The sequence below is a fragment of the Rousettus aegyptiacus genome, unplaced genomic scaffold (assembly GCF_014176215.1).
Source record: "Rousettus aegyptiacus isolate mRouAeg1 unplaced genomic scaffold, mRouAeg1.p scaffold_m13_p_2, whole genome shotgun sequence".
NCBI classification, from domain to species: domain Eukaryota; kingdom Metazoa; phylum Chordata; class Mammalia; order Chiroptera; family Pteropodidae; genus Rousettus; species Rousettus aegyptiacus.
The window spans coordinates 175,788,116-175,814,092 of record NW_023416295.1 but is presented as its reverse complement, the minus strand read 5'-3'; the positions used below and the strand labels follow the sequence as shown (position 1 = coordinate 175,814,092).

General features: G+C 67.2%; 1 protein-coding gene across 5 annotated transcripts in view; it reads right to left on the bottom strand.

Annotated features, from left to right (window-relative positions):
* TBC1D22A (TBC1 domain family member 22A) overlaps positions 1-25,977 on the bottom strand; it is a 167,989-nt gene that overhangs the window by 26,724 nt on the left and 115,288 nt on the right. For 4 of the 5 annotated variants that reach the window (XM_016126740.2, XM_036237690.1, XM_036237689.1 and 1 more), the window contains 2 exons: positions 24,678-24,753; positions 10,827-10,954 (listed from right to left, as the gene is read on the bottom strand). In XM_016126740.2, the coding sequence (XP_015982226.2) occupies positions 10,827-10,954; positions 24,678-24,753 (204 nt within the window). The remainder of the gene's footprint in view (positions 1-10,826; positions 10,955-24,677; positions 24,754-25,977) is intronic. The other variant, XM_036237691.1, reaches the window with a different exon arrangement.

The window sequence follows — 25,977 nt, the reverse complement described above, 5'->3', positions numbered from 1 at the left end:
CCCGAGCTTGGCGCCCCCTGCCCCCCGCCCCCGTCTACCTGGGCCTGGTGCCCACGCTGCTTTCCCGCACCCACCACTGTTCCTGACAGTCCACCGGGCTTCTGGGCCTGCTCAGGGCTTTGTGACACGCTGCCTGAGCTCGGGCACGCTCCGGAGCTGCCCCAACCCCAGGAAGTGACCTGGGGACCTGAGTGCCCCCAGGGTTAGCCCTGGGGCCCCCGACTGTGCTGCTCAGTCTCACTTCCTCAGGCCGTGGGCTCCAGGACAGCGAGGGCTGTGTTCTCCTGGCCCGTGCTCCCCGCGCTGGCCGGACCTGGCTGGTGGATGCTCAGAGGCCGCCGAGGGCCCCCGACAGGCAGCCTGGGGCTTCGGGCTCCATCTGACGGGCAGTGGAGGTGCCGGCCAGGGAGGCTGTGCGGGGAGGCTGCCCGGCAGCACTGAGCCTCGGTGCCCGGGGCCCGGCAGGGCAGGACCCTGCGGCGGCGCCACTCACAGGCCCTGCGTCTGGCCGGCGCCCTCGGAGGCCCCGCTGGCATGCGTGAGGAGGGTGCTGACGACCGGGCGCACCCATCTCTCCAAACCCGCACGAAGCGGGAGCCGTTCGCCTGAGGGATGAGGCCACCGCTCCCCAGGGCACTGTCTCCCAGCCGCCCACTGGGTCGCCACAGTGACGCTTCCAGCCAGACCTCGCTGCGCCCGCCCAGCGTCCCCCACCCACCCCCCATGCACACGGCGACAGGCATCGCAAGACGACAGAGGCACGCACAAGGGCCGACGCGGGCCGCGTCTCCCAGCCGCCCCGTGGGCTCCGCGGAGCCACCGCCGGGCCGGGCCACGGGTCCGGAGGGCCGAGGGGCTGAGGCGCCGGTGTCACCGGCACCACCACCTCTGCGGCTCTGCGGTGACGGCCCCGGCCAGATGTCAGCTCTGAGCCGCTCTCCTTTAATGCCACGTTTCTTACAAACCTACCACGGAAAAGCGCCCCCGCGCCTGCTGGGCACAAAGGCTGCGGGCCCTGCCCCGCGGCGCCCCCGGCCCCGCGCGGGGGCGAGTGCTGAGGCCCCCGCTGTGGTCCGGTCCGGCTGGCAGGTGTCCTCCCTGTCACCATCACGGCGTCCAGGCGGGCGGCCCTAGGCCCGGCCACCTGTGCTCTGACCACGGCCTCGCATGGCTCTGAGCCACGTGGGCGGGACCGTCGGTCGCCTGGGCCTTCCTGGGGTTTGGGGCTGGGCCTCCCGGCTTCTTGCTGGGGCGCTGCTGGGTTCCGGGCGGGGCCGCCTGCGGTCAAGTGCAGGGACGCCCCACCATACGGTGCCGATGACGGCGCCACAGCGCAGAGCAGACCCGACGCTTCCGCGCCCCGCACGAAGCCCGCGCCCCGCGGCCCGGAGCAGCGCCACGCGGCTGCGGCTTCCGCGGGCACGCGCGCCCCGCCCCCAGCTCTCCGCGTCACGTGCGCCTCTTTCCCAGGTCTACGCTCCGGCCTGAATAGTTAGGAGAGTCTCTCAGTATCGTTTTTCCTGGTTTAATTTGTTATCCATCATTTTTATGACAGCATTAAATTTTAAGAGAGAATTGAGAGGAATAGAAAATCTACGGCATGCTCCAGTCCCAAAAGAAAGCCACTAATAAATTGAGAACTTTCCATCTCAAATCTCACCCAGGACCAAAAAGCTTTCTTTCTGGCCAGGAGCCATCTGTACTCCATGCTGGGGTGTGGGGCTGGTCTGCACCCGGGACGACGGACCCCGCTGGCCCCCGGCCTGCAGGGCAGAGCTCGGCCTGCTGCGGCAGACCACAAGGGACAGAGCCCGGAGGCACAGCTGCACGGCCGGAGGACAGGCCACACGATCCTGCACCCAAACGAGCCTGGCCGGGGCCCCTGGGTGCACCCTCCTGGGCACCAGGTAACGCGGATCGGGGTGCCCAGCGCCTGCCGCCTGCCCACTAGCCCTTCGCAGATGCCGGCGTGCCGGGCCCTGCACAGGCCGCCGGGGACCAGGGCCGAGGTGGGCGGCAAGAGCACCCACGGGCCCAGCCGTGCACTGTGGGCGCAGAGAAACGGGCCCGCATCTGAGACAGCGACCCGGCAACCTCGCCCCTTTCACCGAACGTGGGGCCGGGCACCGCACGGCTCAAAGCCAGGCTGCCGAGACGGCTTAGCGGGCTTTTCAGCCCCACACAGCTGCCCAGTGCTGCAGAGCCCATGAGGGGGGCAGCGGTCCCCAGGAGCGTGGGCCTGGTGGACTCCAACGCACTTGTGCCAAGCGGGGCCTGCGGGCACAGCCTGCCACAGGGCTGACGCCCATGGTCAGGGGGCCTCAGAGAGGAAGGTGGGCCAAATCCACCCGCGGGCGAGAGCCGAGGCGCAGCGCTTGGCCTGGGCCCCAGGGGGCGTCCTCCCACCCACACCGACAGCAGGTTCACCTTCTGAGTCAAATTTGCAACAAAAAATAACGTCCACCTGTAGATTCTTTGCTGAAACTTCCTCAATGAGGCCTAAACACCCAGAATTCCACTTGGTAATTTAGTCAAATTAGCTCCTCTAAAAATTTGCTTTTGCAACTTTTGTTGCATTATTAGATTTTGCAATAGGAATCACTTTAACAATGTACAATATAATTAGCCACTTAATATCATTAAGAAAATTTATGAGCCTTTATGAGTTGAAAAAAAGCCCGAAATGGTATTTATTAGCTACCCGGCACTAAAAATAGGACCCTCTTGCCTCAGTGAACCACGTTTAAAAAAACGTAGTCACAAATAATATGTCTAATTATGTATTAAACTAATTCTTGCCTTCACCTTTTGAATTTCTAAACTCCTTACCTCATGTATCATTTTAATTATTTTTCCAGTTCATTCCCAGGGAAACTGGCTGATGGAGAATTAATTAATGGGTCCAATAAAGAGGCTGCGGGCATTGTTCCCACTGTAATCTGAGCCCTGGCCTCATTTGCATGTCTCCTTTTATTCTAAACAATAGCACTGCTGAGGTTTTGCCATGAAATTGTTAGCTCATTAAAGACGACACAATCGTATCCATTTCCACAGATATTCATCAATTATCACATTTTACTGCACTACGGTCCGTGAACAGCGCAGAGCAGCCGCTGGGGCTCTGGCCCCAGGCCGCCAGGGCCACTGCGGGCACGGAAACCGGGGTGCAGACCCCACTCGAGGGAACGATTTGGGATAACTCAAGAGACCCCGGGAAAGCGGGCACTCTGAGGCCCGGAGGGCAGCTGCCAGGCACACGACATCAAGGCCCCCACCAAAGAGGCCCCTTGCCTGCCGACGGCTCAGATGTCGGACAGACAAACACGCCCACCCCGAGTCGGCCGGCTGGCCGTGGAAACCACAGGCAGAATGCCAGAGCCGTGTCCTGGACAGAGAAGCCCCCCCACCCCCTGGCTGTCCCTGTCTGACACATGTTCCTGACCCTCCCTGTCCCCCGCCAAGGCCGGGGGCAGTTCTCATCTGCCTTCTGACGTCTAGCCCGGAGCACCAACCAGGCCTCGTCCAAACATCCAAACAGGTGCCCCAAGCACCCTGCGCAACGGCTGGCCGGGCGCACAGAAGCATGGCCGCGTGAGCGGCAGGGAGGTGAGGCCGGCAGCCGGCCTCTGCGCTGCCAGGCAGGCCCCCGGGAGGCTACGGCGGGCCGCCCAGCAGGGCAAACGAGCAGCGGAGCGCAGCTGGGGATGGGGTCTCCACCTGCCGCCACCGAGTCAGTAAGGAAACGGCTGGGCCCCTTGCTGGGGCCCTGGCGCCGGCCCCCACGTCCCCACCTGCTCCGGCCTGGTCCCTGAGGCTGTCCGCCCACCTCCCCAGCGCCCTGGGCTCTGACGACCACGGGCCAGCCACGCCCGCCGGGCGGCCGCCCTGCAGCTACCGAGGCGCCGGCACCTGCCCAAGTCCGGGGCGCCGCGTTCGCCGGCGGGAACGGCGGTCCGAGGGGCAGACGGGCCTGTCCGTGCTGCCCGTCTCCGGCCCTCCATCGCTGGCCGCCTTGTCACGGGACGAAGTGGGAGGCAGGACCTGCTCGTCTGGGACACCCCACGACCGCGCCGGCACTGGAGCGCACGCTGCTGGGGCTCCCTTCTGCACCCCGTCCCGGAAAGGGACAGAGAGACCATGACGAGTGTCCGGCAAGGCGGGCCAGGGCCAAGGACGGCCCGTAGGAATCACAACTTAACGCATCCGAGGAAGGCTTTGCGATCGCCCGGCCACCTTGAGCATCGGGCCTGGGGAACGACCACCGGCGGGAATGGCGGGCGGGAGGTTCTGAGGTCAAGCGCGGCCTGTCGGGGCCTGGGGTTTCCTCCCCGCCCAGGGGCACACTGTCCACGGCAAGGGTCACAGGCAGGTGAGCCTCAGAAAAGCCAGCTACGCAGGCAAGCTCGACCCTCTGAGACTCTGAGCACCGATCTTCAGTGACCACGTGACAGGGACAGGTCGTGCTCTACCAAGGTACATTCTGCCCACCCACAGCGATGCCTTGTGGCTAGGCTCAGGGCTGGGCCCCGCCTCCTGGCTTCGGGGAGCAGCAGGTCGGCCTCCCCAGCGTCCCCGGCTTGGCTCGGCTCCCGTGTGCCCTCCTGAGGCGCGCCTGCATGTCCCCTCTGCTGCCCCCCCACTTAGGGCCTCCAGGGCGTCACACGGTCCTACACTGAGCACGAGGTGGCCTTGCCACCGTCTGCATGTACATGAGGACATTTCGGATGAACTTGGGGGTATTTTTCTCTTTTAAACAAAACCGCCGACTCTTTGAGAAGTAATCTGTGCCTCACTCAATTGCCAGCGGCTTAGTTCCCAAAGCACTAGCATGTCACAGTGACAAGTTTTTCCACGAAGTCTGTCACCTTCCCTAATTGTCCCCAATAAATCCCTGCCCTTCCATCGACCCACAGCCCCTCCTGTGTGCCTGACACCGCGCAGGGCACTGTGGCCCACTTTTCTCGCCGTGGGTCTACCTGTCCCCTGGGCAGGGTCCCCGGGACGCGTCCAAGGTCCTCCAAGAAGGAGCTCAGCATCTCTCCAGCCACCCTCTGTCCAGCACGCCACGTGCTGCGGCCAGACGAACGGGCCGGCTGGGATCCCCCAGCAGGATTCAGGCAGTCACGAGTCCACGAGGGTCCTTGCCTGAGGACGGGAAGATGTCCACCGAGAACAGGACGAACCACGACAATCTGGCTGCTGCCCGGCGCCAGAAACGAGAGGAAAGACCGGGCTGCAGAGGCCCGGGTTCCACACGGGGAGGGGGCTGCGTGCTGTGCGCGTGCACACGCGTGTTCTGCATGCTGCTTGTGCGTGTGCACGCGTGCGTTCGCCCGCTGACAGACCCGCAAGCTCTGCACATCTTGGCTGCTGTGAATGACGCTATAATGAACATAGAGCACAGCTCTCTCTTCGAGATACAAATTTCATTTACTTATAAACAAATTCGGTACAGATACAGGATGAAAAGATTGTCAATACACAAAAATCAGTTGCATTCTATGCATTAAAAACAAACTGTCAGAAAGAGTAATTAGGAAAACAATCCATGTACAACTACGTCGAAAAGAATAAACTTTTTTAGGAATAAACTTAACCAAGTTGGTCAACGATCTGTACTCTAAAAACTACAAGACACTGATGACGCGTAAGAAGACAGCGACGAACTCCCAGATGCTCCGCGTTTGTGGGCTGGCAGAAACCATGCCGTGCGTCTGTGCCCACACCGCCCAAAGCAATCAACACGCTCAACGCAGCCCTATCGAAACCCCAACATTGCCCCAGAAACAAACCGAAAACGCACGCGGAACCACGACGGACCCCGGACGGCAAGGCAGCCTTGAGCTGGCTGCGTTCTGGTGCCGTTGGATGAGAGCGGACGCCCCATGCCCCAGCCTCCCAGGAGACCTGCACTGTCCGCCCCCGGGGCCGGCTCTGCCCCGCTCACGCGGAGGCAGCACCCAGACACGGAGACAGCGGGCCCCCCGCCCCCCTGGAGTGCATCCCGAGAGCGCCTGGGGGGTCAGAGCGCCTGGGGGGTCAGGGCCCCTGGTCAACAGTGCGCAAGGTGCACCCAGACTGCGGTCTCGGGTGGGACAGCGGGGCCCGCAGGTGAGCGGCTGTGGGGGGCTGTGGGCCCCCCAGGCCTCCAGGACAGAGCTTGGCCAGGGACACGGGAGGGCGTGGCCGCCACACTCACCTGTGCGCCCGCCCAGGGCTGCCCCGGCCGGGAGCCGGGCCCAGCAAAGCAGAGCCCACAGGCCGAGCCGGCAGGGCCTGGGGCCTGGGGCCTTACCACGCTCTCGTTGGTGGGACTGTTCCAGAGGACGAGCATGAAATAGAGGGCGGCCAGGGGTGCGAGACCAGAACGCTGCGCGCTCCCTGACTGGGCGCCCTGGGGCGAGGGGCGGGAAGGGGAGTGCGGGGAGGGGGGGGGGCGGGGCGCAGGGCGGCGGAGGCGGCAGAGTGCCCGCTGCAGCACCGCCTGGTGCCACAGACCACCCGGACCGGAGTCAAAACCTGCTTGGAAGTGCGGCTGTGCCCCCTTCCTGCCAGGCGCCCCCCCTCGGCCCACAAGGGCCAGCGAGGAACAGTGCCCGGCACGCGGCGGGGTGACCGGCTAGGTTCCAGGCTCTGGGCCTGCAGCTCCACGGTGCAAGGCCAACAGGGAGGCGGCACCCGGCCACGGGTCCCAGACGGGTCAGCCCGGGAGGCTCCCGACACCCCCAGGGGGGCACCTGTTACGACTGAACTGTGTCCCCCCAAACTTCACAGCCCTAACTCCTGGGGGGGCTGTAACTAAAGATGGGGCTTCTAAGGAGGTGGCTGAGGGGCATGGGTCACAAGTGGGCCCTGATCCCACAGGGCTGCTGTCCCCGCAGGAACCGGGGTCACCGGGCCCTCTCCACCCCAGCACAGAGAGACCGCGTGAGGACACGGCGAGGTGGCCGTCCCCGCCAGGAACCCGGGTGTGGCCACGTAGAGCGTGGACTTTAAGCCCCTCCCTCCCTTCTCCCAGCTCACATGGAGACCCCGACCTCTGACCCCCGACCCCCGCATCACAAACCGCAGCGCCAGCCCCCACGCCCTTCGCCAGAGTCCCCTGGTCGCCACTGTGTGATTGTGCACTGCCACCGCCCCTCGTGCCCCACACCGAGCAGCTCCCCGCACCCCGACTCCGTCCCCCCCACGGCGCCCCGTGCTGCCGGCACCGGGCCGGGCGTTCACCAGCGGCTCACGCCCTCCCACGCCCGCCGCCCCTCGCCGGGACGCACGCGGCCCCTCGGCCTCCTGCGCCCACCCAGCCCCAGACTGGTGCCACGGGCACAGTGGGCACCCCGAACGCATTTCTGGGAGAGCGTGTGCAGGAGGAGGGGACGAAGCCGCCGGCCAGAGGCCAGGACGGGCGCGGCCCCGGGTGCGCGCCTCCCACGGGGCACCCAGGGCCCCGCCCGTGGGCCAGGCCTCCCCGGCAGGGGCGCCTGCGACACCCGGCCCACCTCCCAGAGGCAGCTAGCGGGGCTTCACGGCTTCGCTCCTGTTCCTGACCCTGAATCAACGGACTCGTTTCTGAATTAAGATGAAGAACAGGAGCAGCAGTGCCAGTCACTGTCCCGCTCTCGGCCCGCAGGGACACTGAACGCCGAGGCCGCGCTCCCGTGGAGGCGGCTGCATCGGGGACAAGACCCCCCCCCACCCCGGTGACAGAGCCACTCACGCATCCCGGGGGCAGGTGCTGAGGCTCGGGACCACTCCCCCACAGCGACTCCTGACGAGCTCCCGCGTGGACCGCTGCTGCCTCCTCTCGGGCCAGGCGGCGGCTGGGGCAGCCACATGCAGCTGGCGGGAGGAGGGCTCCTCGCCCGCGGGGGCCGGGGCTGGAGGCCGGGGGGCTCTCACCTCTAGCAGACGGCGGCAGCTCTCAGAGAAGGAAATTCTGCTAGGCCGGCAGCCAAGGACCCGTCCAAGGCGGAGAGGCCAGAGGACAATCGCACAGCCGACTCTAAGGAACCTGCCCCCGGCGCAGGTGGCAAGGTCCCTACGGGGCCATCGACTGCCAGTGCTGGGCGGCTTCCTCCGAGCCAGGAAGGGAGAGGCGAGCTCAGAACTTCCCGCCCAGACCACAGCCTGGGCGACGGCCACCATGCCGGGAACGGCCGCGCCACCTGCCGGTCACCTTCACGCCTGGCCCTTCGCCCCGGACGGCACAGCCTGCTCGCCTCCCGGGCACAAGGGCCCCGCACGTCAGGGCTGGCGGCCCAAGGCAAGCTGGTGTCCGGGGCGCACGGAGGCCCAGCCCCCAGCCCCGTGCAGAGGCTCGGGGCGCTGGATGGCCCACCCCGCCCAGGGCCGCCCACGGCCCGACGCTTCCGGCGTGGGTCACACCACGCGCCCCGGGAGCAGGGGCCGTCTCCCCGCTATTTGGGCAACTTCTGATTGTGCTTTTTTAAAGCCTCTGTTCACGCTCATCATAATGCATCTTATTGACGTTTGTGAACATCTAGCTTGGGGCCTGGGGCACAGCGGGTGCCGACCAAGAACCTTCTGTTGACGCCCGTCCTACGAGGGCTTCCAGCGGCCGCGTGAGGGGTTAAAGCGCACTGAAACCTGTGACAGCCTGGCTAATAAACGCCCCGGTTTAGGGGAGAGTAATCGCCAATTGCCATCCTATGATTACTAGGTATTTTCACTGCCAAAAGATGCAATGCAATTTCATGGTTACTTGGGCCTGTAAAATAAAAATACCCCCAATTTTTAAGATACGAAAAGGTTTATGACCAAGGGACGTTGGTTCAAGAATGAGCCCACGGTACAAATGAGTCAATTCACGACAAAATTTAATTTCAGGAAAATTAACTCGATAAAAACGCCACACCTGTGCTTAAGTTTTAGTACCTATTAGACGCTTTAGCGGAGTGGGGAACGACTTCACTGGGCGGACACGCAGACCTGTCCTCTGGCTCCGCAGAACGCGGCTGATGTAATGCCTCCCGCGCCGTGGAGGGGACAGCGTCCCGCACGGCCCCGCCCAGCACGCGGCGAGCGTGCGCGGTTCACGGGAAATTATGTTTTGCCGCCCACGACGCCCCCGAGGCCTGGTCGACGGCACCAGGCTGTCGGCCATTCCAGCCAACCGGCCCAGGAGGGGCTTCACGTCCCAGCAAACGCTGGTGGCCAGAAACGCTGATGCTACGGCACTTGGCCAAGTCCCTCCCGCGGCCAAACAGAGAGGGGGTGCGGACGCGACGCCCTGGTTCGCGGTAATGTCCATGGCGAACGTCGTTAGAATGGAAAAGGCGCGAGAAGGAAAAGCAAAGTCGAAACGCGCTTCGCACGACACCCAGGGACCGCGGGCGGACACGGGGCGTGGACACGGGGTGCGGACACGGGGCGCGGACACGGGGCGCGGACACGGGCGGGCGCCAGGGGCCACGCTCGTGGTTCCCCAGGAGAGCGAGTGAGAGGGGCAGCCGCGGGCATGGGGCCCAGGGCTCCGTCCCGCGGGAAGAACGCGCGTCCAGACCGCGGCTCTGAGGCCCCCGGCCGCCATCACCGTCCAGTGGCCGTCCATGCGCGGGCCAACCCTGGCGCCCAGGCCGGTGCCCGGAGCGCAAAGCAGCCCGCCACGCGGAGGCCCAGGCCCGTCTCCGAAGGCGGCTGCCCCCGCCCGGGCCCACGGCGGCCTGCCGCTCGCTGTGGGAGACAGCCGGCCCGGGGGTCAGGAGCGAGCACCAGCGTCCACGGGAACCGGACGCCCGGTCCCCGCACCGGGGCCTGCGACCCTCGCATGGCGACGGCAAGCCGTGCGTGACCCCACGGCGTAGCCTCAGCTTCAGCAAACATCTCGACAAAATGAAAAGGCGCCAGAATAAGCAACGGGACCCTCGAGGGAGCAAAGGTGGTTCGATCCAGAAAACTCCATCTCCTGAAGAAATGGATTTCATCAAAACCGGTGAAGAGGAGAAAATTTCACGTCGCACTGGATCTGTCAGTGATTTTTTAAAAAAATCTTTATTATAAGCAACTCAGAACATGAGCGAGTGTGTCTGCGCGGCTCAGACCAAGGCTGGAGTTACAGGAGAGCTCGCCACCCCTGGGGACCCGGCCGACACGTGAGCAGCTAACGAGCCCGGGGGACGGTCACCAACCCCCCGCGGGAACGAAGTTCAGCTCAAGAAGAAGTACAGGGAGCTCGTCTCCCTGTTTTACATCCACTCAGATGAAAGCGCATCAGAAATGGGCTCTTAAAAGACCGCAGGCTGCCGGAGAAGATGGTCTGAAGGCAAACCGAGCACTGGGCGCAGGCCCAGGCAGAGCGAGACGGGGCGCGTGCGAGGCAGGGGGCCCCAGGGGGACAGGGGGCTCACCTGGTAGGTGTCTCACAGGCGCGTGTGGGGCGGGGGCCCCGGCGGCTCACCTGGTAGGCGTCCCACAGGCGCGTGCGGGGTGGGGGGCCCCAGGGGGACGGGGGGCTCACCTGGTAGGTGTCTCACAGGCGCGTGTGGGGCGGGGGCCCCGGCGGCTCACCTGGTAGGTGTCCCGCAGGCGCGTGCGGGGCGGGGGGCCCCGGGGGGACGGGGGGCTCACCTGGTAGGTGTCTCACAGGCGCGTGTGGGGCGGGGGCCCCGGCGGCTCACCTGGTAGGTGTCCCGCAGGCGCGTGCGGGGCGGGGGGCCCCGGGGGGACGGGGGGCTCACCTGGTAGGTGTCCCGCAGGCGCGTGCGGGGCGGGGGGCCCCGGGGGGACGGGGGGCTCACCTGGTAGGTGTCCCGCAGGCGCGTGCGGGGCGGGGGCCCCGGGGGGCCCCGGGGGGACGGGGGGCTCACCTGGTAGGTGTCCCACAGGCGGACCGCGCAGCGCAGCGGCAGCTCCCTCGTCAGCAGGTTGTTCATCCAGCGGAAGGCGAACTGCAGGTACCGCACCTCGTGCCGCTCCAGGTGCCGGTGCACGTGCTCTGCGGGGGCGACAGGCCGCGAGTCAGGCCGGGGCCCCGAGCCGCCGCCCCGGCGCAAGGCGGCCGCTCCCACGGGGCTTCGCAGCGCACTCCTCCTCGGGGACACGAAAGCCGGCGGTGGCAGTGGTGACGCCGCCACGTCGAAGCCCCAGCCCACGCCCGGGGCGGCCGCGGGGACACGAGCTGAGCAGCGCGAGGCCCCACACCGGCTGGGCCCGCGGGCAGAGGCTCCGTGTCCTGCCGGGGCAGGCCCGCCCTGGGGGGGCCCGGGACAGAAGCTGACGCGCTCGCCTGCTCCCCGAGGCGGACGCCCGCCTGCGCCCTGCGCCCCTGGAGGCCAGGTCCGGGGCACCGCGGGGACGGCTGGCCCTGAGGAGGACCAGGCTCCACACCCCGCGTTTCCTGGACACGCCCTCCCCTCGGCCTCAAGTCTCCTGGTCCCCCTCGCAGTGCGGCCGCGGACGCCCCTCAGCAGAAGCCCCTGCGTTCCCTGCCCAGGTCACTCTGCAGAGCTGCCGCCGACCTGCCAGAGGCTCCGCCCCCACCCCCGCCTAGGCCGTCTGGAAGGGTCACTGCAGGAGGCAGAGGTTCCGGTCTGCGTGGTGACCACACTATGACAACACTGTGTCCACACAGTCCAGTCCAGGCGGCTGGGCAGCGCCCGGCTGCTCCGTGAAGCCGCCAAGGCCTGGGACCTCGCACGCTGCGCCTTTCCATCAGGACGCCCCGGAGGCAGGCGGTGTCGCTAGGTCCCGCCTGCACCGTTCCTCCGACCTCCTGGGCCACTTCCCCCACCAGCCGGGCCTGAGAAGCAACCCTCGAGAAAGCTCTCAGGGGCTTTTAGTTCTCCCAAAGAAAGTTCCAGAAGTGGCAAATAAACCGGGTGCTGAGAACCGTGCTCTGCCGCGGGCCGGCCAGCTTCCGCCCGCGCTCTGCCCTGCACAAGCGAGGCTTTGCCGGCACGAGCAGAGGCAGGGGCCGGAGGAGGCGGAGGGCCCCGTCCTGACCCCTCTGCATCCTACGCCCTGCGGCTCTGGGGGTGGGGGGGCTTGGCTGGGGGGTGCTCGCTCCCCAGGGACGCAGGCTCTGTTGTGCTGGCCACGGAGAGGCTCCGGGAAGCTCTGGTCCCGTGACTGGAGCCAGTTTCTTCACTGTCACCCCCACCCCCAACACGCCGCCATCCTTGGCTGCCGAGCGCCAACACACCTGGGCGTCTCGACGCGGGAGGCTGGGCGGGAGAGCCATGGGGCCGGTGTGGGGAGCGCGGGCCGGGGGGGGCCCCGTTCACGCCGTGGAACAGAGCAACGCGAGGTCAGTCCCACGCCGAGTGACCCGCCACACAGTGCGGCCTCACGCGCACGCCTCGGGGCCCCCGCAGCCAGCCGGGAGCCAGGCACCAGAGAGGGGGGCAACAGGACCAGGCGGGGGCCCCAGAGGCCCCCAACTCATGCGTGCTGCCGCTGCAGGGACAAACTTGGGGCCGAGGGCCCCGCGGAGAGCACAGGGCAGGCTGGGCTCAGGCAGCGGGGCGCAGAACGCGGGCAGCAGGCCTCCTCGGGGGGCGGGGGGAGCAGGGGAGGCGGCCCCCCCACCCCCATGTCGGCTCCTGGGGCAGGGCCCCTCCCGACAGGCACGGACACGATGGAAAGCCCTGCGTTCCCACCTCGGCAGGGCCCCGCCGCCCTCCACCCCAGGGAGGGATGCCGTTCTGCGGCATCGGGGTGGACAGGAGGGAGTCGGGGGCCCCGCCGGCCAGGACTCGGTCGAGTCAGCTGGGAGCTAACGGGGCACCTGTGGGCAGGGAGGACAAGTCACCCTGCGAGAACAGATCCTTCTGCATCAAAACCAGAACACCCACGCACAGCGGCAGAGAGGCAGGTGATGCTGTCGGCTTGTGGATAAAACCTAAGGTTTCAGAGAACTTTCTTCTTGGCACCAGGCCCTCCCAGCTCCACCTCCCAAGGCCCGCCCACACGCGAGGGCTGGCTCAGCCCTGGGGCACTGGGTGAGGGACCCAGGGACCGGGGACAGGCTGCGGAGGGCGGGGGGGGGGGGGGCCATGCATAGGCCCCATCTGCCAGCCCTCGGGCAGTGGTGACCCCCATCTTCCAAAGGCACTGAGGGCCTTTTCGACAACGCGATGGAACATCCAGTTCTTTTCTAAACACTTTTAAGATTTATTCCTAACCCGAAATTAGTAGCAGCTACAAAACTAACCCTCTAGAAAGTTCTGCGGGGCCCTAAGTGGTCCCTCCACCCAAATCTGACCTTTGCCCTCTCCCCAAGGGCAGAAGCTCTGCCATCATGGAATTCACACGTGATAAACACTTGACAACCAGCAGTTTGGAAAGTGATGGCGTTTACTGAGCAAGGCTCTTTTCCACGGAAAAAGAGGGGTGGGCGTCCGTGAACGTGCAGGCGGCAGCCGGGAGGAGCCGCTGGGAGGGCGGTGACAGCTCTCGGCGATGACGCCGTCTGCGGACGGGGCGCCCGGCGGGAGGGGCCCCCGTCCGGCCCCGCCGCTCCCACCTCCGGCTCCGGGGGGACCTGTGGGCTGCGGCCGGGGCCCGGCCTTGACTGGTGCTGGGCAGGGACAAGCGCCACACAGGAGAAGCCTGGAGCCTCCTCGAGCCAGCCCGCCGTCCCGGACGAGCCTCCCGCGCTGGCCCGGCCGAGCCCCGACCCCACCAAGACGCGGTGGGGGGGTCACGCTTCCGTGATCGGGCAGTGGTGACCCCATCTTCCAAACGCGGACTCGCGTGACTCTCCGACGGTTTCCGGGACACCGGGGCATCGGGTCACCGGCCTGCCGTCTGCAGGGCGGCGGTGGTTTGCGGGCCGAGGGGCCGTCACGCCCAGCGTGCCAACGGGCGCCGGGGCCCGGCCCTCACGGGGGCCCCCGCCTGGGCCGCACGCCGGCCCAGCCAGGCCCACGTGTGCCACGTGCTCCGCACACCTGCTGAGCAGGCAGGTCCCCGCCCGGGGCCGGACGCGCTCCGGCCACACGGACGGACGGGCGGCCGCCGGGGGAGCAGCGTGGTGAGCGCCAGCACAGCCGTGGCCGCCCCGGCCTGCGGTGCCCTGACCCGCGCCCGGGAGGCACGTGACCCCTGCCCCACGCCACCCGGCCGGCAGACGGGTCTGGGAAATAAGCACGTTTCCAGAACACCTGGCACTGAGGCGACCCAGGTGAGCGGTGGGCGTAGACCCTCTGTCGCCCACGGTGGGCACTGGAGCGGGCGCCCCTCAGCTCCTTCCCACGAGTCGTGGACGGGATGACCCTGTCTCGGGCTTGGAGAGAAGGAGCCCAGACAGCGTGTGACACCCAGCCACCTGCCACGACCGCGCACTGGGCGGCCCCCGACCTGGGGACACGCACAGCCAGGGAGGCCGGCCGGGCCACCTGTCCGATGCGCGTGCGAGGCGGCCCAGGCTGGCGGCGGCACTCGGGACTGCCGACCCGCAGCCACGTGGGCGCACGGACTCGCCCGTGTCTCAGGCCCAGCGCGCTGGGCGCGGCGTCCCCCTCTGCACGGCAGGGCCCGGCCCCCCCGGACAGCACCGGCCCAGGCATGACCAGGAGCCTGACGCAGCACCGACCCGCAGGGCACATCGTCCTCTGCAGCGGGGCTCGCCGCCCGCCGGCTCACCGGGCAGACGCAGCAGGGGCCCCCACCTGCAGACAGGCAAGGCTGGTGACCTGCAGGCGACAGAAAACTCAACCTGGAGCCCGAGTCGCCTCCCGTCAGAACCACCGGCGCCGAGCGTCCTGGGCGCCTGGCATCCTCTCTGCCCAGTGCAGGCCCGAGAGGACCGGAAGAGGCAAACACGGGCGCCCAGGACGCTCTCGCTGGGCGGCCGCCCCTCGCCTGGACTTAGGGCCCACGGGCGCACCCGTCCTCACACTGGAGAGCGTGGCTGTCAGGCACGGGTCACGTGGCTCCTCGGGGGGGAAGGGACAGAGGGACACAGTGCAGCAGCCACCGGCCGTCCCGCCTCCTCCGGCGAGGCCGCCTCCCGCTCCATGCGCTGAAGAACGGACGACCGGACCCCGGGCCTGTCTTCCAGCTCACGCACTCCAGAGCTGCAGACACACACGCTGGGAAGACTCGTTTCTCCCGTTCTGTAAGTAATGGTGAGCAGATGCTCTCTCGCTGATAAAGGTAATTTCGCTGGCAATAATTCTGAATTTGAAATTTCCATTTCACTGGAAATAAGAGTGTACACATAATGAATGAGCAGGCAGGTGTAATTATTGTCACCTTTCAGGCCGAAAAGCGTTTTTTCTTCAAACCCTGCGCGGCAGGCCCAGGCGGTGTCCCCGTGAAGTCACCGGGAAGGAGCCTGGCGCACCAGCTCGTGGGAGAAGCCACCACAATATTTGCTGGACACTTTTCTCAGCTCTTTAAACAGCAGATCTGCAGGCTGAAAATTCTGCCGAAACATCTTGTCTTCTTGATTCAAAATAAAAATAAATTATGCGAACACATTGTATCCAAGGATCTATGCTAAAAAAGAAAAAAAAAAAACACGTATCCCATCGACTTGGCATAGAAAACACACACGTTTACGCTGGGCCAGACACTGCTTAGCTCTATTTGCCCCAAACTGAGCGTAACTGCTCACACTTAGATACCTGACAAGGACGGCCTTTCTGAGGCCGGGCGTGGGTGCGTCGGCAGCGTGAACAGCCTGACTTGGGGGGACGCTTCGACTCTCTAGTCAGATGAAAGACACAAGGAAACAGAAGGCAGCGTGGCCTGGCGGTCAGAGGCCTCTCTGCAGCCCGGGCCTCCTCGGGGCTCGCCCGCACCCTCGCCTGCAAGATGAACGGCAGTCAGGACAGCTTCTAATCCCAGGGCAGCTTCTGGAAAGTTCTGCAGGCCCTCGATGCTCCAGGTCCGCTCCTGGAAAGTGGGGCGAGCCCAGCTCCGTGTTGGCAGTCTCTTGGGAAGATTCCTGGCACAGTTCCATGCAGGGGGCACCGGACAGGTGCCGGCCCCTCCAGGCCCCTCTCTCGGGGCCAGACGAAGAAGGCAGGGAGGCTGCCGAGCCTTGGTCCAGGCAAACCCACCGTGGGGGCTCGGCCATGGCAGCCCCTGGCCCTGCTGACCGGTGGGGGCAGACGCAGCGCCCCCGGGCCCAGCCAGCAGGCTCCTTCCAGGACAAGTCCCCTCTGCCACCATGACACAGACGGCAGAGCCACACAGAGGACAGGAAGGAGCCCGGGCCCGGGGCCAGCTCCCTTCTGCTCTCCCAGCCGAACGGCCGGCTCGGAGCCGTGTGCTGAGGGCTCACGAGCACCTCTGTGAAGAGAGGATGATTTGATAGCTTGTCGCTTCAACTGCATGTAGCTCTAGGAGGACCTGCATTTTAGGCTGTGTTACTGTCGGAAGAACACGCCTTAGCGCCTCTGCAGAGGGGGCGGTGGCGTGCGCGGTGCCAGACAGACGCTGCGTCTGCGGCCGGCCCGGAGGCCGGACCTCACTGCGCGCTCCTGCGCACGCCGGGCCCTCACGCGAGGCCCTGTCCCCAGGCGCGGGAGCGACTCTGGCCACCCTGTGGCCGCTCGGGCTCTGCGTGAGAGACTCGGCGGCCTTCTGGGTCTGCTGGCCGCGCGGAGCCGGCGAGATGGACGTGGCCTGGCGTGGCCTTGGTGGACGGCGGCCTGGGAGGAGCTGCGTGTCCGCACGGCGACCCTGCGTCCTGCGCCGTGGTTCTCGGGCCCCTTGGTGGCGGCAGGAGCCCTCCGTGCCCCGGCATGAGCGGTCCTGCCAACTGACCACCCAGTCACGCCGACCCCACACGTCCACGGCCGTTCCCGCGAGACCGTGCCCACTTCAGACGAAGGCCGCACGTCCGCGGCCCGGGGCCGCCTGCACGACCCGGAGCGCCGCAGCTGTCGGGGGCGGGCGGCTCCCGGGCCGCGGGGTCTTGGCCGCGCGGGGGCTGCGCTGCCCTCCTGCTGCCTCATGTGGCCGCCAGCGGGGACGCTCCGCCGGCCCCGTGCCCAGCGTTTCCGGGGGATTTCGTCACACGGCTCGACTGAGCAACGCGTGGCCTGGGGGCTGAGCTCAGTGTCCGGAGCTCGTCTCCCCCCCGCGGTCGGGCAGCTGGAAGTCCTGACCTGTCATTACGGCTGGGTCTTCTGGTGACCAGTCCCCATCCCGAAGCTACTGGAGGGGACCTCACAGAGACTTCCGCGGCACGGCAGAGACTCCCCTGCCTCTGGGTGTCCAGGGACTTAGGGCCCTTTACCCCATTCTGACGGGAAAGGGAATTTTTTCATATCTTTAGCACGGAAAACCTGGCCCCAGATAATGGAGAGATGCTTGTTTCCTGTGAGCTTTAACTGGAGCCAAAGGCGGTTTCTTCTCTGTTTTCACATCTGGACACAGAAGCCGTAAGTGCCCGTCTTGCTCCACACCCCGACGCTCTGCAGGCTGTTCCCGGGAAAGCCACGTGCGGCGGAAGGGGGTGCCTGTCCCGACGAGGTCCCCTGCACGCGCTCACAGCACCACCCCCTGTCGCCTGTCCCCACCCTGCGCCTGCACGGGCTGGGGCACGACCCACCCACCGGCTCACCGCCCCCCAGCATCCGCCTCCCACTGGCTTTCACATGAAATGCCACGTTCCACTCTAGAGCCACCCCTTCTCCCCCTTTCTGGGGAGAAACGTCCTTCAAAGGTCTCCTTCACCGACGGGACGCAAGGCCAGCAGAGGGCGCGAGGCCTGGGCTTGGAGCAGGACTGCGGCACACGCTCCGCCTGCAGCGTCCCCAGCGGGGGGCCAGGGCTGCGTGTGGGGCGTGGCAGCCCCCCCCCCCCACTCCGAGCCCTGACTGGCTGGGCCACCGGGGGCCCTCAGCCCCACGGAGGGAGGCGGCAGAAGTGCCCCTGCAGGGAGGGCCGAGGGCCGGCCGACGTGGAAAGGAAAACGACCCCGTAACCACAGGCCGCCTCCCCCGCCGGGAAACGCCGGGCTCAGGGCCGCCTCGGGCCGGATTTTAAGAGGGACAGCTTCTTTATGGCGAGGGAGGGAAAACGACTCCCAGGCGCCCGGCGACTGTGACCGCGAGCAAGAACGACCTTGGGGAACCGTCTCGGAGCCGCACTTGATGGCCTGTGTTCGAAGCCAAGGCCACTACTCCTTCTTAAGGTCACAGAGAATCGCTCTACTTGGAAGTCTCTACTTACAGCGTAATTAACTCGTCCCGGGCTGGCAATAAACTCTGAACAGCGCCCTGGGGCTGGAGGGTCGCGAGGAGGAGAAGGGCCCCGCCACCCGCACCGCCTCTCCTCACGCACGGGGCGGTCGTCCCGGCTCCCCGGGGGAGCCCACTGCCCGCTGCGGCGCCCAGAGGTGCCCCATGTGCCACCTCTGCGTGGGGCCAGGAAGGGGGGCGCAGAAGAGGCGGGGGCCGCGTTTCCGACGCCCGCGCCTCCCGCTCGGCCGCATGGCCCAGTGTGGGAGGCCGTGGCGCAGACGGAGGGGGACCCCGGCCCGGCCCGCCCTGGCCCCGCCGCAGCAGGAGCAGAGGCCTCCGAGGCCATAAACAGACGGGGCGGGGGGTGGGGGCACTACCTCCGCCCCCCGCTGGGAGCAGAGGCTTCACGTCAAGGCTCCGCGCCAATACAGGCCCGTCGGTCAGAATCCGGCCAGGCACGTCGGCACGAGGTCCTGAAGGACGAGGGTGCAGGCGAGGTCCCCCAAAGACCAAGAGCCCCAAGACCCTCTCGGCACCTCGCCAGTCCAAACACGGGAGGAGAGCTGTCCCTTGGTTTTAAGACAACAGATGCGCCTCTCCCCGCTCGGGGCGAGCTGAGAACCGGCTTAAACTGGGAGTAAAACGCAGGGCAGTGAGGCCTTGGGGCAGACGGGGCGGGGGCCGGAGAGGGCCGGAGAGGGCCGGAGAGGGCCGGAGAGGCCCAGCGACGAGGCTGCTCCCAGCTCGCCAAGCCGGCCTTGCGCATGGCAGGAGGGGGTCACGGGCCGGACCCCGAGGTCCCGAGACGACCGTGGGGAGGCCCCTGGGACAGGGGTCCTCGAGCAAAGGCCGGCAGTGCAGGGGGGCTAGGGGGCTGGGGACAGTCCAGCACCTCGTGGGTCCCAGTCCGCGGCAGCCGCAGGTGTGTGAGCGACAGGGTCCTCTGCGCTGCGGAGTCTGCCCACCAGGCCCCAGCAGCCTGGGGGCCACCGCGGAGCTGGGGGCTCAGGCCCGGAGCAGGCAGACCCCTCTCATCGCCTGACCCCCCGGGCTGGTGGCAGACGCGTGAGGGCCGTGGCTGCGGCCGACTGGACAGGATCCCTCCTACCCGCCACTCAGACCTGCCGTCAGCTGGACTGACGCACAGCGTTTTCCCGCCACTCTTACAGACGGTGCAGCAGGAGCACGGGTCACGGCGGCACCGACCAGGGCGCCTTCCCGCCCGGCGCGCCACCCGCCCCACGGGTCAAAGGGCAGCAGGGCGCGGAGGGAGCACCTCGGGGAACACGGAACCCGGGGAGGCCATGCGCAGGCGGCGAGCACCCGGGCACCAGGACCAGAGAGGCCAGCCCCGCCCCGCCCCGCCCCGCCCCCCGCCCCGCCCCCGCGTCGCAAGGCGGCTGCGCCTTCGCCTGCGCAAAGCCACGCAAAGCCACCGAAGCGGCGGGAGCCCTTTTGTGCGGGCTGCGGCGACGCCTCCCCATCGCCGCCACACGTCCAGGGCGCGCGTGACGTCAGCTGACTTAAGCACCCAGCGAGCACGGAGCACGCGCCCTGGGCACCGGGCAGGGCCCGGCCGGGGCTGGCTGTGTAAGCGACAGGGTCGGGCTCCGGCATGCAGGGACGCGAGCCACGTCCACACCGGGAAGGCCCCGCCGCGGGGCCGTGGGGACAGAGCCTCCGCCTGAGGCGAGGAGGACAAGGACGTGGCACACGGAGCCCTCACCACGAGCCACCGCCCGACGCGCGCTCCGCTGGCCCGGGGCCCGAGGCCCCGGGGAAATCTCGCCCGCGTCCCAGCGCTCACGCCCGCGCGCCCGGCTGATGAGGACGCAGCCGCGGCGGCCGGCCATTCCTCACGGTCGCGGGCGCACGGCCCACGCCAGGCCGCACCGGCGACCGCGCTCCTCGTGCCTCGCAGCAGTAATAAAAGCGTTTCCACTTGGGTGATGATAACGCGGAATCCAGTTCACCAGCTGTAACCGAATGCTGGCTGGACAGAACAAGTCGATTTTAACCTTACGACGTAGTCGAGGCGGCTTTCAGAGAGATTTCATTAAAATCACATTGGACCTAGATTTAAAACCATGGGAAAGGGAAAACACAGGAGTAGATAAAGCCGTTTGACGCACAGAGGAAGAACTAGTCTCAAAAAAAAAAAAAAAGATTCCGGAACTTTTTCCCCATGAGGGCGAGAGCCTAACACGTTGACGAGGACGTTGCGGCCCGTGGCCGCGCCTGGTCCCGTCGGCGTCACGCCCGCCCCGGGAGCCGCCCGGCGAGGCCGCGTGGCCCCGACTCGCGCACGTGCCGACCGGGCCGCACTCCGGCCGCCTGCGGTTCACCACCACCAACGGCAAAGGACGCCCACGCTGCGCCAGGCCCCCAGCGGGGGGCACGAGGACTGTGCCTGCCACTCGCCGGGCCACCCCGGCCCCGAGTCGGCCAGCCCCGGGGCCTAAATCTCGCTCCCCACGCTGCGCCAAGCAGAGGTCAAGGGTCGGCCGCACTGTTCCAGAACTGTTTCTAAGGAGCCCGACGCGGGGCCCGTCGTCACCCTTCTCCCTCTGATCTGCAAACCAGTCTCCTTACCAGCCCCCCATTTCTGCTCATGGACACAGTCTGCTCTACAGCCCGGCCCCCCACAGACTGGCTGCAAGACCTGGGTCCGAGGGAGGCGTGAGGAGGACCCAGGCCGGCACGGGTCCCAGGCGGGGTCCCCAAGCCACCGTTCTGCGGGAGCCCCGTGGGGCGTGAGCAAGCCACTGCTCAAAGCCACGCCCCGCAGGTGGCGCGCACCTGGTCCCTCCGGACGCCGAGGACAACGATGGCGGTGGTTTCTTCTGTGGACCACACTTTGGTTTAAACACGAAACCCACTTCCGAGCTGCTGTGGACTGCATGCTCGCGCTCCCCACGCCACCCCCAAAACCACATGCGGCTGCACCTGGAGACGGGGCGTCTGAGGGCGTGGCGAAGGTCAGACGAGGAGGTCACGAGGGTGGGACCCGGAGCTGAAAGCATCGGTGACCTAAGAAGAGGCAGCGGAGCGTCCCCCACCCGAGTGTCCCCCACGCCTGGGCGCAGAGGAGGAAGGGCCAGCTGGGGACACCGCGAGAAGGGGGCCGCCGACGAGCCAGGAGGAGAGGCCTCTGCAGGGACCGGATCGGCCAGCACCTGACCCTGCACTTGCGGCCCGCAGAACCGCGATGAGCCCGTGGCACCAGTCGTGGCCGCGCAGGCAGAGGAGACGCGCGACTCCCTGCCGGGCGCAGAACCCCGCGCCACCGCCGCCGGGAGTCATCGCCTTTTTCCTTACACGCCACCACAGCACGAACGCCTTGCAGCGAGCACCAGACGTGACCCCCGGGCCCCCAGCACTGCCCCGGGCACGGGATGCTGGCCGGGCACACAGCCAACACGCCTCAGGGGTACTCGGTCCTGGCCCCAAGCCACGAAGGGCATCACAGGAGAGAGCTCCGCAGGGACCCGGGAGCTTTGGGCCTGCCCTGGGCCTCGGTCAGTGTGACAGTGACATCTCCCTGCGACTGTCAATAGCACCTCTTGGCTCTGGCCTACAGAAGAATCCCCTGTGGCCTCTTGGCCACGGTGGGCACACCAGGCCACCGAGCGCGCGATCCGCAAGGCCATCCCGGTGCGCTGAGCTGTCTCCCGCTCCCCCGCCTGCCGGCCCGGAAGCCCTCGATCCGCCTGACACCCCACCGCCGCCCCGCATCGACCCGGCACACGCTGCTGCCCTCCAGCCCGCGAGAGCCGCCTGCGTCTGCCGCCGCCGCCGCGAGCGAAGGACGCACAGGTGCCTCGCCGCCTGGGGACGGCAGCAGGAGCCTGTGGAAGCTGCGCGAACGCAAACGAGGACCCGGGGCGGAGGCGGAGACCACACGCTGAGCTTCGGGAAAAACGGACAGCCCCGGGGGTCACCTCGGGCTGGGGGCGGTGAAGACGCGTGGGCCTGGGGGCCCCGGCGCTGCACCGTGTGGCCACGACCGAGCGTCCGGAGGCCCCAGGCTGTTCCAGGCAGAACAGAGGCTTAGCGTGCACAAGGGAGAGGAGAAAATGCAAGCGTGGTTAGGACTGGCGGGCGGAGGCGAAGCAGCTCCTGGACCCGCCTGCGTTCGCACGGCAGGGACCGGCCGGGGGACCGTCCCGGGCCGCTCCGCGCGGGCCCTGGTGGCTGTGCTGCAGGAAGCCGGGGACGCACGGCAGCTCTCCAAAGGTCACTGCGAAGAAAAGCCCGGCCCGCGGCGGGGGAGGGGGGCGGCAGCCTCTGTGAGGCCGCGAACATTCAGCAGCGCGGTCAGCGGCCTAAGCCAGCCTTTCAGAGGACAATTAGTAAGTCAGAACCTGGCCAGGAATTGATCGAACATAATGAAGTAACTTCGCTCAGAAATAATCACTCGGTGACCAGTCTCATCACGGTGTTTACACTGTGAAAAGCCAATGAGCTCAGCTGGTTTCCAGGCCGGCTGAAGCCCTCGGCCGTGGACAACGCCGCTGGGAGGGGGCCCTGCACGGTCACCACGGGGAACAGGACGTGGACCAAGGGCCGCGGCTCCGCGGGAATCGGAGTCGCCAGCGAGTGCGGCACCCGCAGCGACGAGTCGGCCGCACCCGAGGGGTGTGGGGGGGGGGGGCGTGCGACGGGCTCGCGCCTGCGTCGCCCGTGCGCGGCGGCATCGTCGCGGCCACCCGCGGCCTCTGGGAGGGAGGGCCGCCTGACCCTAGGAGCCGCGCGAACCGCCGCGCCCCTCTGAGCCCGCCCCTCCTGGGGCTGCAGATCCAGCACCGGCTCCGGGCCTCGGGGGCAGACCGCGCGCCTGCCCCCAGCCCCGTGCGGTGTCCACCCGCCCGTGACCACCCACTGGCCCCCTTCGTGCCGCCTTCAGCCCCGCGGGACGAGTCACTCATCTGTGGGGCAGCTCTCCGCGATCCGATTCGAGGACTTCTGAAAAAAACAGGCTTGGACATCGCGGGTTTATACCTCTGCCGAAACCGACTACTGTAAATGTTCCTTTTGAAAACAACAATAGGTCCTCGCGGTTTCTTTAAACAAAAGATGCGGGGAGTATTTCGTTTACATAGACATCATCTTAGGTCACAGAAGATGCACCACACAGTGCGGGGCGAGGCCCCCCCACCCCGAGGCACGCCCCCTCCTCCCGCGCTGCGGCACGTGACTCGATTCGGCCAATGAAACGCAGCAGAGACCTGGGTACCGGTCAGTCTCTGCTGGAGACACCGCCTGCCAGTGCGCGATCCCCAAACCCTTTCCCTCCGTCACAGAAGTGCTGCGCGGACATCACAGGGCAGAGCCCCCGGCCGGCCCCGCGGACGCTGCTGCGGTTTAGGGGTTGTCTACGCCCTGGCCGGGCCCACCCTCACCGGTGACAGGCACCAACGGCAAAGCGTATTTCAGAGAACTAGAGGAGACTGGGCACAGTCTGGAGCTGCTGGTCGGGAAACAAATTCAGCAAACCCGAAAGCGGTCTCACTGGGGACCTCAGGCCGAACGTGCAGAAACGCCGTTGCACACGCGGAGGCCAGCGTCCTGAGCGGACGGCTGAGAGGCGGCTGGACGTGCTGGATCACACGGCTCGGGGGAGAAGCGTGAGGCTTCGCGACGCAGGCACTGAGGACGACCCCGAGACGTAGCTGACGACCAGACCCGACGGCGGCGCGGCGTTTATGACCCACGCGGCCCCGTCGGACACCGTCGGTCAGTCCTGCCCACGCCCGGCGCCCCTGGCGACGGGGACGGCTGGGGCCATGGGTGTGCGGGCACGCGGCGGCGGTGGCGGTGCTGGCCACGTCCGCTCCGCGAGCCGGGGCGGCTTCCTGCGCGCTCGGGAAGCCACCGCCAGGCTGCCGCGCGCGGGATCCTGACGAGAGCGTCTCCTCTCGGACCTCGCCGCTGGCCGGCGGGCATCACGGACCCACGTCCGGTTCTGCAACGCGTCGCTTTGTTAACACTCTGCTCGTTGACTCATCAAACTCCCGGGAGGCCACGCCTGGAACGGCAGCGCGACCGCCTCTCACTGGGCTCTGCCCCTGCGGCGCGGCAGCCGGCAGGTCGCGCGAGCGCCGCTCTGAGGCTGACGGTAAAAAGCCGGCGGAGCCCCCACCTGCGCGGCGTCAACGCGCAGCCCACACCGGCCGGAGCGCGCACGCTAATTTTCCTGTAACGTGCAAGATGTCATTTCCAGGCTTGGTAATTAACTGGATTCCATGGAGAAATCAAGCCAGCATCCCTGACAGCTGAGCGGTGTGTGGGGCAGGGAACAGAGCCAAAGGGCAGCCGCGGACGGCCGTGCTGTCGCCCGGACCAGGGCCGTCACCGGGCGCGATAAGGGCGGCCGCCGCCGGCTTCGGGGTGCACGTACCCCTCCGTGTAACGTGACGCGCTGCCCCCGACGCTGTCACCATCACAGAGGGCCCGGGAGCCGCCCACTCCGAGCCGGGGCCCCCGCCGCCTCGGCCGGCCCCGGGACTGGCTTACCGTCGATCCGGCTCACGAGCTCCTCCAACATTCTCACTTTCATCTGAATCCCGGGCTGGGCGAAGGTGTAGTTGTCCTGAGGGAAAAAGAACAGCGAGCATCACACGCACCGGAAAAGGACGCTCCTCCCCAAGGGGCGGCGGCGAGGGGCACGGTGGGCGCGGTCCCCGCGGAGGGACGCACCGCCCGAGGGGTGCCCGCCGGCCTGGCTGCGGCACACTGCCCTCGGGCACGGCGTCCAGTCTGACTCTGACGTGGCGGGGCGCACCCCTTCCCGATGTCGGGGGCCAGCGTGCCCCTCTCCACGAAAGCTATTCACGGTCACGGGCACCGACGGGTTCGGCTCACTGCAGGGACGTGTATGAAGAAGGGCGACCCCGCCCGGTAACGAGCGAGCCCCACCGTGCTGACAGTCCGAGGGCCCGTGACGGGGTCACTGCCTGGGGGACGAGTGGACGTGTGACCACTGTCTGTGAACTCAGACAGGAAAACCAGCAGGGGTGTCCGGGGGCAGCGGCGAGCCGGGCAGACCTGGGCTCTGTCACTCACGAGCCCTGACGAGCAACGTGGCCCGCGGGCTCCGGTTCCAGGGCCTGCGGAACGGGGTGTGCTGCTGCCCCCAGGACGGCTCTGCGGCCTCCGGGCCACAACGCCCGCAGGCTGTGTGTGGAGGGCCGAGGCCAGCAGGTGCTCGGGACCGGCGGGCCCCCAACAAGGACAGGCCGGCCAGAGAGGAACACTGGCCCCCTCCGTCCCCCCACCGGGGCTGCCTCCAGGTGCCTCACTCGGCGCTCAGGCAGAGGCCTGGAGGATGATTTAATGGTCGATTCTGACACACTGCAGTGACGTTCTACCCCACCGGTCCCAGGAGGAGACCCAAGGAGCAGGGGTTTCACAGGGGACAGCCTGTCCTGAGGGACTTGGGCCTCCCTCCTCGCCCTGTCGGAGGAAGGCCGTGCCCCCGGCTGACCGGGGACCTGATGGTCATTCACGCCCAGCTGGAGGGGGAGCGAGGAGGCGACGCCCTCTAACCCTGGGGTTGCTTCCGAGTGCAGAGAACCCGGTCGGGGCCGCCCCTGCACTTTCTCTGCCCCCAGAACTCACCCCAAAGGGCAGCGTATCGACGGCTAAGCCTGGGAGGACACACGGCCGGGGGGTTCCGCCCTCCTCCCGCCTCTGCGAGGCGGCCGCCCCCGGGCCTGCGGGATGGGCGGCGTGGGCCCGAGTCGCCCTGGGACGGTCGGCCAGTTTGTTCAGCTCTCACACGAAGACGGGACTTCAAGCTTCCCCTTTAGAAGAA